Below are 13,080 nucleotides of genomic sequence, written 5' to 3'. Positions count from 1 at the left end.
CAAGCTTTTTTGTCATTTACATAATCTTCGATTGTATAATAAGCTTTTTTCAGGAGCATACTTTTAATAGATTTTTTAAACTTGTGTAAAGGCAAGTCTAAAATTGATTGTGGAATTTTATTATAAAATATTACACTCATTCCCACAAACGATTTTCCAACTTTCCTGAGGCGGAGCGTAGGATATGCGAGCCTATCACGGTTTCTAGTTTGCCGGTCGTGGAAATCACCGATTTTTTTGTAACTATGAATGTTTTGTCGTACAAAAATTATGTTAGCGTAAATATATTGAGAAGCTACTGTAAGAATACCTATTTCCTTAAATTTCTCTCGTAGGGAATCGCGCGGTTTTAAATTATAGATTGCGCGTATTGCCCTTTTTTGTAAAACGAAAATTTTTCCAATATCTGCCGCTTTACCCCATAGCAAGATTCCGTAAGACATAATACTGTGAAAATAGGCAAAATATACAATTTTTGCAGTTTCCACATCAGTTATCTGTCGAATCTTTCTAACAGCGTAAGCAGCAGAGCTGAGTTTACCAGCAAGTGTTGTTATATGGGCGTTCCATTGAAGCTTTGCATCTAAAGTTATCCCCAGGAACACGGTCTAAACTACTTGAATCACTTGACTTGAGGTGTGGACCATGGCCTATACCCTTTTCACTCTGAGTGAAGACCCGTGCTCAGTAGTGGACCGGCAATAGAATAGAATAGAATAGAATAGATTTTTATTCAAATAAACTTTTACAAGTGCTTTTGAATCGTCAAATAATTTACCACTGATTCGGAATGCCGTTCCTATGATATGTGTGTACCACTATTTATGATCTTGTCTGGTGGTAGGTAATTCTTTGTAAGTAAATAGTGCACCTTTCAAGTTTCAACATAGCCTACAATGTATTTATAGGGGTTGCAAAGTTTAAGTAAATGGGGTTTTGAAAGTCTAAAACACACAATCACTTTTCGGAATTTTATTTTAACTTTACACCAGTTTGTAAATTACACATTTATTGTCAAAGTCAACGTAACATACTTATTAGCACAAGATTCCGAGTTAAGTATTGAAACAACCAGAAAGTTCTGAAGGCGAACACACACTACATCAAGATATCATCACGATAAAACTGTCAAACTTCGAGAAAACTTTGAGAGGATTCCACAAAATTTCACAAGTAATATCGTAAGTATAGCACTTTGTAGGATATTTTTGATAGTTAATATATTAACTTGTGTATTCGCCTTTATTAATATGTATGTATATTTAAATTGAAATTCACAGTATCTAAGTGGACTTACACTAATCTGTATTGAATATTTTGTTAATTTTAATAGTATAAAGTGAATATTACGTCTCACTAGAATTTAACACATTTATTTAACATGTTCATTACTGGTATTTTAGTACGTTGGATGGAAAATCTATGTTTAGGTTAAATGAAAGATACTTAATTTATTTTTATGTTTTCTTATAAGTAAACAATTAATTATTTACATAAATTAATATTATAGCAGGAATACAACTTAAGGAAGCACAGTATGACAGTTATTGCACAATATAATAAAATATTACAAAAACAAAAGAAATAGAGCATTAAAATGATTAATAATTTGTTACATAAAATTCAAATATTTGCTGTAAATTTTTTAATTATTCTTTCAAATAAATCATTTAAACAAAATGATTTTTTTTAGCTGCACTACATTTAAAATAATATTATTTGGTATTATTAACATGTTTCACTATATTTGTCTATTACTTACATTATCAAAGTATCTGGCAGTAAAGAGGATTAGTATTTACATAACAATTTATATATTAATGTCATTATTCATTACCATTTATTTATGAATTAAATAATGCTAATGATGACAATTTTATTATATACAGACTTTGATTACGATATTCTCGTAAATCTAAATAAATGAATATTATGATATTGAATAACTAACAATTAAAAATGTGAAATGGTATGTATGAGAGATGAATTAACACAGCTTTATAAATGTATTCTTCCTAGCGTTGTAGGTACACATATCCCATGACATTGAACCAAAATTATGCCATTAGAGCGGTATCAGATTCGCTTTTTCGCGCGTATAAATAAACTTATCTTTGCACACGCTAAAGCGCACCTTTTGTCACGCGTGCACTCCAGCCATTTCTGCGTCAGAATCCATATGGTTACTGACTGCTTCGAGCGGACATAAATATTGTAATGAATGAGATGTCCACGCGTGGTCGATTTATTGAATCGCGTATGCCAAAATGAGCGTACCTATTACCTACCAGCAGAAAAAAAAACGCCAGTCTGAAACCGCTCACATAGCTGATCAAAATATTAATCCATACTAATACTAATATTATAAATGCGAAAGTGTGGCTGTCTGTCTGTCTGTCTGATACCTTTTCACGGCACAACAGTTTAACCGATCCTGACGAAATTTGGTATAGAGGTAGCTTATATCCCGGGAACGGACATAGGCTACTTTTTATCCCGGAAAATCAAAGAGTTCCAACGAGATCTTTAAAAACCTATATCCACGTGGACGAAGTCGCGGGCATCCTCTAGTATGATATAAAATTCTGCCAGTTTAAAAAGTGTGCACATACTGCAGTGTTGTTAACAACAGTGCGTACAACTGTGGTGGTAGGTGTTGCGTCAAGTACTGGTGTGCGTGAGATGCAGCGGGGCGGGCGCGCGCTGGAAGATTCCTTGCTCGTTGCCACGCTGCGCCTGACACCATGGGCTCGTCCGCATAACCATTCATGCTGAGCTCTAGCCCTAATGACAATGACATTGAAATAAATTAGTATTTATAGGTGTTATTTCAACCAAAAATCGTCCTCTATGAACTAAAATTAGTGCTACAATAGACGTTGTAAGGTGACTTCGCCGGAAACAGAAAAGATTCTTACGGGATCTTTAAGAAGTCTCAATGCATACAGACGAAATCGCAGACTTAAGTTAGTTTTGAATAACGTAACTTACCGTTACTTTATGGAACGTTTTGAGTACGTAACGTAAATACAATATGAATAAAGGAAAATAAAACATTTACTTACTGACATTATTACTTTATTATTTACTGTCATTTATTTACTGACATCTGATAAAATAACTGTAAAACCTAAAGCTCCGGCTACACGTTCCATCTTACCTTTACCGGCTTTAAGACTTTTTTAATACAGTTGCTCAAAAAGTGGCGCATTGCAGGGACGTATAGCGTTCGGGATGTGGGCTATTACATACTCGTGCTTTTTCTTTACCTTTCCCGCACTCGTGCTTTTTCTTTCCCAACTGTCAAAATATTAAAAAGAAAAACCAACCATGAAGTTTTTACTAAAAAAATTCATAGAAGTTTTTATGCTTCATGCAAATGCGTATTTCTAATAAGAAGCTACTAATATGTTTCAATATCAGATTTAATGATTTGATTGAATGAGTTTGATTAGGTTTCATTTCATTTCATCTCATTAAATTTCATTTTCATTTCATATCAATAAAAAACTTCTACTGAAGACTTGGCTGTATGGGCATAGTTCCCTTTGCCTACCAGAATGGGTGAAGAAAAATAAAACTCTGCTTATATTCTACGGTTGGCGCCATTTTTCAGAAATTTTCTTTGCGAGTTTAGTTGTTGGTTGCCTAAAATGAGTAATTTCGACCCTAGTTTTTTATATCTATTAACAATAAAGTTGTTTTAAATTAAATTAAATTAAGTTAGTTGAGTTTATTGTGTTTTTATTATTTTATTAAATTGCTTCATTTTTTCGCAACTGTATTAAAAATAGTCGTTCAGTACACGTGCGGAACCGTCATTGCAACTCGTTCCGACTGTCAACCCTCGCCTTCAGCTACGCCTCGGCTCGGGTAGACATTTGTCGGAACTCTTTGCAATGACAGCCTTTCCGCACTTGTAATGAAATATACTATACCGGCACAAGCCAGTTTGCGCAGTTAAGTGCGTGCGTGTGAACAGCAAGACGGTATACCGCGTAGTTCCGAAAGCTGTTAAAGTTTGGACTGCGCAGTTCTCGGCAAGACGAATGGTAAGAGAGCTCCTACTATTATGTGATTAATAGAAAGGAGACAGAACCTCAGCAATGAGGAATTATGACTGTAAAGAAAAGTCTCCGATCATCATGTCGGAGGAAAAATTAACCTACAAGGGCCGATTTTTCAATCATTAAATAACTTTTATTATTAAGGAATAAATAAGAGGGTTTGACAGTTTTTGAATAGGAAATCTGTAAAAACGTCAACTTATTCCTCATATAAAAGTTATTCGACGATTGAAAAAACTTTTTCTTAAGGTCTAAAAAAAGAAAGAGCTAAATATTGACTCACTGTGTAAGCTGACTTGGCTCTCCATCTTCCCCAGCGCATTCACAGATGCACATACGTAGGTCCCGTAGTCGCTTGGTGCTAGCGACTTTATCGTGAGATTCATCCATAAAGAATACTCGTTCACCGACGTTTCCGTGATGCGGAATTTTGGATTTTCCAGCAATTTGTCGCTCACTAGCGCTGCAAAATTTGATACTGTTAAATAAAGGGAAAGAAAGTCTTTGTGGCACACAAATCAAGAAAATACACAAGTAAACTAAAAGCAATTGTATACAAAGACAGCTTTATCGCTCAAAGCAGGCAACCTTTACCTTGCCAGGTAGGAAAAGAACTTAGACATACACTAATTAGGGAACTTGGGTATTACAAGAAAAGATTCTTTTATATCACAATAAACTACAAAGTCCTTACTAAAATATCTTCTTAACAATGTCAATATTTTGCTAAGTAAATGAGGTCTCAAAATCCCAGACCTTAGCCTACATTTTACATATTCAATCTGATCAGCTTTAAAAAGAATCCCGAAAAACATTTCGCCCACACTTACTTTCAGGATCAATAAGAAAAAAAGGGCATAAACGCATAAACTTCGTTCATACCATTTCCAACAGAAGCTATTGGTTTCAATAGATTTTCAGAATTAGTCTCAGATAGACGGCTAATAGCTCAATTATAACTGATCGAAGGGCTCGAGATTTCACCAGGGCAGCGTTAATCTTGTTTGAATAACGATTCTCGCCCACTTGGTAGGCCAGTATTATCTTGCAAATTAGGTAGCAATTTTCCTTTATCTGAGGCAATGGATATGGATTTGTACGCAAAATATGGACCGTATTTTGCGAAGAGAGGAGGAAAACACAACCTTAGTGGTGTTCCAATAGCAGCTTCGAAGAGACCTGGTCGACCAACCAACACTTGGTGGGATCCATTGAAGAAAGACTGGACCCAACACGGATTCGTAGACTATGTCAAGGCAGTAGCTACCGACACGGGGGAAAACAACTGCTGAAGCTTTAAAACCAACGAGGGAATGAAAGGATGGCTCTATAAAATCATCTGGCTACTTGTTTTACTATCTTTTTCAATGGCTGCTTATTTTTTTTAAAGGTAACTTGACTTTGAGGTCATTCTCAACATCATCGTCAACCGATCGTCTTTCCTGTCGAACAGTCTTCTATCATCGTTTTTGTCCAACAGTTAGACATCTTCTTTTCAAGTGGGTGGATGCCTTAACTCTACTCATTATCTGGCGCTGTTCCAAGTATACTCTGAGCGAATATTTAATAATGCTATTCCGTGCTCCATGTGTTGCTTGAGGAAGATATCATTAATTACATAGATTTTGCTTTGTTTCGTGATTAATCGCTCCACTCTCATATAATCTTGTGTCCTCGTACAGCAGAAGCCATCTATTCTCGTTTATCTGATTTCTTCCCGGTTCATGTTAATAAATCTTTGGTGGATATGTACACAATACATACTCGTAAAATTGCATTTCGTTCTGTAGCCGTATTTTCATGTAGATATTACTTGAAAATTTGAATCGAGAAAATATCTAATATCGAGAGTGCTTCCTTGCTTATATTATGTATATTATTACTTACCTAATCAAAATTTATACGGGTGGTCAAAAAGTCGTGGATCAAACGCAATAGGGAGATAGAGGAGGACATTTCCAGCAAAAAATATTTCTACAGCATGGCCTTATTTAAATTGCCCTAAGAGTTATGAATATTTTTGAGATTTTTAACAAAATACCAGATTCTCTTACAATTAGACTAATTTAAAAAAAATGAGATAAAAAATAATAAAACAAACGATGCTGTGTCATTACTAGATAATGTATCAGCACTACAAACCTTCTATTGAGGCTCTGGGTGCCAAATTACAAGAGCAATTAATTTTTTTCCAAAACTTTTAAAGCGTTACCAAAAATTAAATGTCACTTTAAAAGCGCACTGTGAAAAAAAAATGTACTACGGAAAAGTGACCCTGTATCAAAAAAACTTGCTGATTTAATGCCAATTTAAATGAGGTATAACACATTACTCTTTGTTTCGTAATTCTGGTATTATAATTGTTTTTTCATATCAAGGTGCAAATTTCAGTAGATTAGTTTAATTCAAAATAATTTTGAAGATTATCATGCTGCTAGTTAAACTGCTAGTTTTTTGTGCGTTGGAATGCTAGAAACATCACTGTGCTTGTCACACTTAAAATTTGTGAAAAGAACAGAAACTGTTCACTACCACCACGTGCCAGAACTACCCAGAACGCCCTCTTTTCTAGGAAACAAAAGGATAAAAAAACTATGCCTCTCTTTCACATCCTTCCTTATTCCAACAATGCAAATAGAAATGATGATTAGTGTGAACGAGAGGCATAGTTTCTTTATCCTTTTGTTTCCTAGAAAAGATGAACTACTTGCAAGACGGGCGTTCTGGGTAGTTCTGGGTGGTTCTGGCACGAGGTGGTAGTGAAGAGTTTCTATTCTTTTCACAAATTTTAAGTGTGACAAGCACAGTGATGTTTCTAGCATTCCAACGTACAAAAAACTAGCAGTTTAACAAGCAGCATGATAATTTTCAATTTTTTTTTGAATTAAACTAATCTACTGAAATTTGCACCTTGATATGAAAAAACGATTATAATACCAGAATTACGAAACAAAGAGTAATGTGTTATACCTCATTTAAATTGGCATTAAATCAGCAAGTTTTTCTGATACAGGGTCACTTTTTCGTAGTACATTTTATTTTCACAGTGCGCTTTTAAAGTGACATTTAATTTTTGGTAACGCTTTAAAAGTTTTGGAAAAAAATTAATTGCTCTTGTAATTTGGCACCCAGAGCCTCAGTAGAAGGTTTTTAGTGCTGATACATTATCTAGTAATGACACAGCATCGTTTGTTTTATTATCTTTTATCTCATTTTTCTTAAATTAGTCTAATTGTAAGAGAATCTGGTATTTTGTTAAAAATCTCAAAAATATTCATAACTCTTAGGGCAATTTAAATAAGGCTATGCTGTAGAAATATTTTTTGCTGGAAATGACCTCCTCTATCTCCCTATTTTGTTTGATCCACGACTTTTTGACCACCCTGTATTTAGAGAATATTTATTTGAAACTTCCTTTCGTTGATATCACGGTAGGACGGTATTTGTCTTATAAATGAATGATTATTTTTTAGCTAGAACATCACTTACTGGCGTAGGCCAAACTATTAGCAAGCTGAAGTGACAGTGGGTATAGGCCATGCCTGTAGTAGAGGCGATGGCTGTTGGAGCCGGAAAGTCATTGAGTGGAGACCTGGTATAAGCAATCGTAGTGTGGCTAAAGCTGCTAGTGGGAAGTGGCTGGATGAGGAAGGCTGAGGACTGGGTGTGGTGCCGCTCTTTAGGGAAGGCCCATGTCCAGCAGTGGACGTCCACAGGCTGATGATGATGATGATTACAAAAATATAAATGCATACAATCCTCACGAGACCAGGAGTTCATAGCTTTAGGAGAGGCTTCTATATAGCATTGAAGTTCCACGTCGCTACCAAGAGGAGCTCCAACTAGCTGGTTTGTCACTTTCACTTGAGGAATAACTGCGAACAAACAATGTTAGTATAGGACGCGACAGGTCGAGATGGCAATTGAGGTGGGGACACCCCGCACACCGGCACAACCCCCGCACTGGGTTAGCGCGGGTAAAGTGCGGGTATGTGAGGCGGTGGCTTTATACCGTATACCTCGATTACCATCTCGACTATTCTCGACCTGTCGCGTACTAAGGGTACCTACTTTTTTTTTTTTCAAGGGTGGCCTTAATAGGTATTTAACTAAGAATACCTTTTATAGTGTTGATGAATATCTAAGATGACTTTTTTGTTTTATTATGTAATCTTGTAATATTTTTTAAGACCTGTAATATTTTTTTTTTATTTTTTTATTTTTTTTTTATTTTTTTATTTTTTTTTTTAATATTAAGTATTCAGAATTGTAAATTGCTTTTATTGTATAACATCATTTATTTCAAACAAACGAAAATTTTACTTTTAATATAATTTGTTTATTCACTATTTTGAATTAATGTATTTGCATGCCAGCTTGGCGTGATACAGCTGGACTATTTTTATAATTACACCTGTAATACCTGTATCAGCAAATAAATAAATTGATTGATTGATTGATTGAATTGAGGTCCAAGCGGCAGCGATGCCAACTATATTTAAGGGACTGATGTTGACTGTAGGATAAGTATTGTATATCTAAAATGTTATTACCCTAAAATATAAAATATACAACTAAACCTAAACTGATTATATTATGGCGATGTTAGATTTGACAATGGAATGAGATGGTTCAGGACGTCAGGTGTTATTTGGATCTTGGGAACGAATAGACCAAAAACACGCGCGACTTTTAATTATTCGTCATAGGTCGCATGAATTAAGGAAATAAATCGTGTCAGTTTGTCCTTAAAGGCAGACTTACAATGCACTTGCACGTGATATCGGCGACTGACGGTGGGCGGTACGCCGTTGCTCGCAATGCAGTAGTACGCTCCCATGTCGTTCCTTTGCACATGAGACAACTCGAGAACTTCGCCTTTGTGAGTTTCGACCACTGGAACAAAGGAAACTTGTCAAAATTATTGATTTATTGATTTATTAGTCTTAGAATGTCCTCGGCCTGCTTACAGCAACGCCAAATCGCATACCGAGTCAGAAGTTACAAATACATAGTTTACCGAATTCATATATATGTAACTACTAATATTTAAAACATCTAATTGTTGGTGCTGAGCATAGTTAGAACGTCATAGCCTATTGTACGAAGGAATCAGCTTATACTGGCTTCCCATGGTGCGTAATTCTCCAGATTATCACGCATGGACAACGACAACTGACACCCGCGCACCGCGCACAAGGCTCCGACGACGATGACGACGACCTGTCTGCGCGACCACATATACACTTCCCATGGTACGTCGGTCCGCGTTATCACGCACTGTGGCAAGCCAGTATTATCTTATTACCAAGCAACCTCACAGACCAAGAGCGTTTTCAGATTAGGCGTACTCTCGGAGCGGTACATCGTCTGACTGCTCACAGGTAGAGCGTTGTGAAAGCTCAAAGCTGACTCGTTTTTTTTAAGCTTTTACAATATTAGTAGAAGTATAGGAAAGCTATGCGAAGGAAATATAACAAATGAGACACTATCATACTTTTAATTTTTTTAGATACCTACATCTGTCATTGTTGGGCGGAAAAACGTTGCGTCGTTACTTGAAATGTATACAGTTTTAGCAGAATTACATGAAATAATTTTTTACGTGAAAGTTACCCACGGCTCCGATAAAACAATGAAGAATTTAAATAATTCGGACCTAATTTATAGAGGCACGCACGAAGGACGTAAAAGAATCCAAAATATTTGAATAAAAAAGGATAAAGCATTTTATTTCACAATTCGTAAAATATAAAAGACAACAGAATTTATTCGTTTGAAAAATGATAGATATTTTAGCCCCTGATCCAAAAATAAAGAAATAGAATATTTAATGGGATAAATTATACCTTTATTATCCAGACTCATTTATTGATACAAGAGAATACACTCGCGTCGCTTTTTTTTTGTACTGAATAATTTCGTTCTGCCGTTGTTCTGAGTTGACCTACTCGTAATTTACAGAATAAAATATATAAGTACTAAAAGGTACCTAGGTATCTACTTGATGATTAAAAATACACAGAGAATTTCCAGTTTAATTTTCAGACCGTCTACTCTTTATTCTTAATTATTGCGGGACTTAAAGGAGAAATTTAGTGGAACATGAAAACGCTTCTCTTAATGATGAAAGTAACGTACAAACTCGGCGGAAGATCCCTCTGTGTTCATTTAAACCGAGCAGTATTTAAACAATCGACGTTTTGTTGGTACATAGTGCTTTCCTAACTTAAATTCGTAATTTTGGGATTGCCGAGGCGTGAAAGAATACTCATTATCTTTGGAGACCAAAGCAAAGCGTTGACATCGAATGCCACTTTTCCCATTCAATAGGGATGTAGTCCGTTTTGAAATCGCTTCTTTTATTATGCTAAAACGGTTCATTTAACGCGGCATTAAGTGAATTTGTCGAACATCGTATTTTAAAAAGGAACGGGTAAAAAGTGCTTCGATAAAATGAAGGAACGAAAATTACGATCTCTCAGAGACGGTTGGTTAAGTATTGAAATTTTCTTTTAATATTTTAATAGAACCGCGAACAGAATAAGACGACGGTTTATAAATTTAAAGAGGCACTAAATTTAAATGCTTAATACTCCTAAATTCTTAAGCTATTTCTAAATGGCCAATCGTCGTTTATATTATTTACAATCTACCTTACAAATTATTATTGACTAGAGTCTTTAATTAGACTCATTAATTTTTAAGATTTCCATTTAATAGGAACTATTGTCACTATGCACATTATAAAATTTGCGAAAGTGTGTTTGTTTATTGGTTTGTTCTTCTATCACGTCGTAGCATAGCAACGGATTGCTGTGATTTCTTACATAGAATCATTAAAACCTGGTTAAATATCTGGAAAGTAACATGGCTTCTTTTCTGGAAATACCTAAGCTTAAACCTACGCGGACGAAGTCGTGGGTATCATCTAGTTAGCAATATATTTTCGTCCTTGTACCTTAAATTACAAATAAACATAATTAACTTAAAATGTCACGATACCTGCGTAATATTATTTGCAAATAATTTATCCTTTGGAATTGGAAGCTACATTAGTAGGTAAGTACGGTTCCCATTTACATAGTTAGCCTTTGCACGAGCCAGGAAACCCAAATTGGGTTCGTATGGACTATGGGGGTCCCTATAAATATTTAGGGTAATTTTATTTTATTTATTTTAATGACGCGACAGACAGACAGACAGATAACGAAGTGATCCTATAAATGTTCTTTTTTCCTTTTTAACTGTAGACTTATCAGTTTAGAGATTTTACGCGACAAAATTAGCATTTGGCATCTTCCATTGATCTAGATAGAGTCGATCTACCCCTCCACTGAAATGGAAATTCAAAAACGGTACGCTGGAATTCATTATTTATTTATTCAGATACAAGTTAGCCTTAATAAACGCTGAAATATTATAGTAAAATTGTTTTTCTGTCGCTTGGTATATTTTAATGTTGTTAGTTAAGAACTCAGAATTGTTTCCTCTTTCATTTGACACCCCACTCGATACAATAGCAAAAATAAAAAATTTGAGACCCCCACCTTTTTCATATAACATCCGTTTGGTCAATTTTTTTCTTATAAAATGTAGCCTATGTCACCCGGACTTTTACGATGAATTGATTGACACCTCATTCATCAAAATCGGCCCAGTAGTGTAGGCGCTACGGTGGAACACACAGAATCTGGATACAAACATACATACCCACATACATACCCATAAACATACATACATACATACATAGACTGCTAAAATCATAACCCTTCCTTTTGGCTTTACCGCGGTCGGGTAAAAACTCGATACATTACATCAAAATGTTACAAATCAATCTCAGCTTAATAAAGGATTGAGAGCACTCCAATGAAGAGGAATCACAAAAATCACGAACTCACCACGATAACTGGTTTAATTATTTAATTTAATACAAGAGGTACTTTCCCGATAGGGGGAAAATTAATAAATTGGCTTTGAACACTTTCACGTAGGAGTTAAATAGCTATAAGTTTCAAATTACTCTACTTCATGTAAATTATACTTTATGAAATCGAGTTTTATTTATAGGATCTGAATTATCACTACTCATATTATAAATGCGAAAGTGTGTTTGTTTGTTGGTTTATTGGTTTGTCCTTCAATCACGCCGGAACGGAGTGACGGGTTGACCTGATTTTTACATGGATGTAGTTGAATACCTGGGAGTGACATAAGCCCATAGACTTATATGCATGAGCCACTTTTTATTTACCTATTCAGGAAAATGAAAGAGTTCTCACGGGATTTTTGAAAATCTTAATTCGCGCGGACGAAGTCGTGGGCGTCAGCTAGTTATAAATATCTGTAAACGAGTGGGTAGGTAAACTATGTAAGTACATAATTTAATTACGCGCCCGGCGTAATCCTACGCAATATGGTAGATTCACTTGACGATTCAAAAGCACTTGTAACGGTTTATTTGGATACAAAATCTTTCGTATCTATTTTACCTACAATAGATTTTGTCAATTGAAAAAATATTATGTGTATAGCCTGAAATACACTCAATTCTTAATAGAAACTGTACAGCAGGCAGATGGACAGAACATAATATTATTGTATACGATTTTTAATACAAAAAGTTATTTGATAATTCAAGAACAAACTTTTTCACTATCCTAGAGAATTTTAGTTTTGGCTTGGCATGATTTCAAAGAGCATATTGAAAGCAGTGTAATTACTATGATGTATGTATTCAATGTTCATAGGAAAAGCGAGCGCAAAATTGAGGTTGGTATTTAGCCGCGTAATAATTAGAGATTTGAAAAGCGGAGGCGAATATTGGCAAAATGCAGATGGACTTCGATAGAAGATTGCACTAGCTACTGGAAATGCATCATAAAAGTTGATTTAGAATTTAGATGGGCACGGTTGGTAAAAGTGATGACGTCAAGGATGCTTTATGCGTACCTAAATCAGATTTACACGTTCGAGGTTACCTGTGTTTATGCTGCCTTATCGAGGGCTGCTA

The 13,080-nt window shown here is 35.2% G+C and overlaps 1 protein-coding gene across 2 annotated transcripts in view; it reads right to left on the bottom strand.

Moving 5' to 3' along the window:
* Positions 1-2,553: 2,553 nt before the first annotated feature.
* Positions 2,554-13,080, bottom strand: part of LOC123868866 (lachesin-like) — a 98,334-nt gene continuing 87,807 nt past the window's right edge. Inside the window, exons 6-9 of one of the 2 annotated variants that reach the window (XM_045911507.1) lie at positions 8,832-8,963; positions 7,823-7,942; positions 4,351-4,545; positions 2,554-2,784 (exon numbers count right to left, since the gene is read on the bottom strand). In XM_045911507.1, the coding sequence (XP_045767463.1) occupies positions 2,594-2,784; positions 4,351-4,545; positions 7,823-7,942; positions 8,832-8,963 (638 nt within the window). In that variant the 3' untranslated portion in view covers positions 2,554-2,593. The remainder of the gene's footprint in view (positions 2,785-4,350; positions 4,546-7,822; positions 7,943-8,831; positions 8,964-13,080) is intronic. The other variant, XM_045911508.1, reaches the window with a different exon arrangement.

This window comes from Maniola jurtina, chromosome 10 (assembly GCF_905333055.1).
Source record: "Maniola jurtina chromosome 10, ilManJurt1.1, whole genome shotgun sequence".
Taxonomy (NCBI): Eukaryota; Metazoa; Arthropoda; class Insecta; order Lepidoptera; family Nymphalidae; genus Maniola; species Maniola jurtina.
Note: the sequence above shows the minus strand (reverse complement) of the source record. Positions and strands in the feature narration are given on the sequence as shown.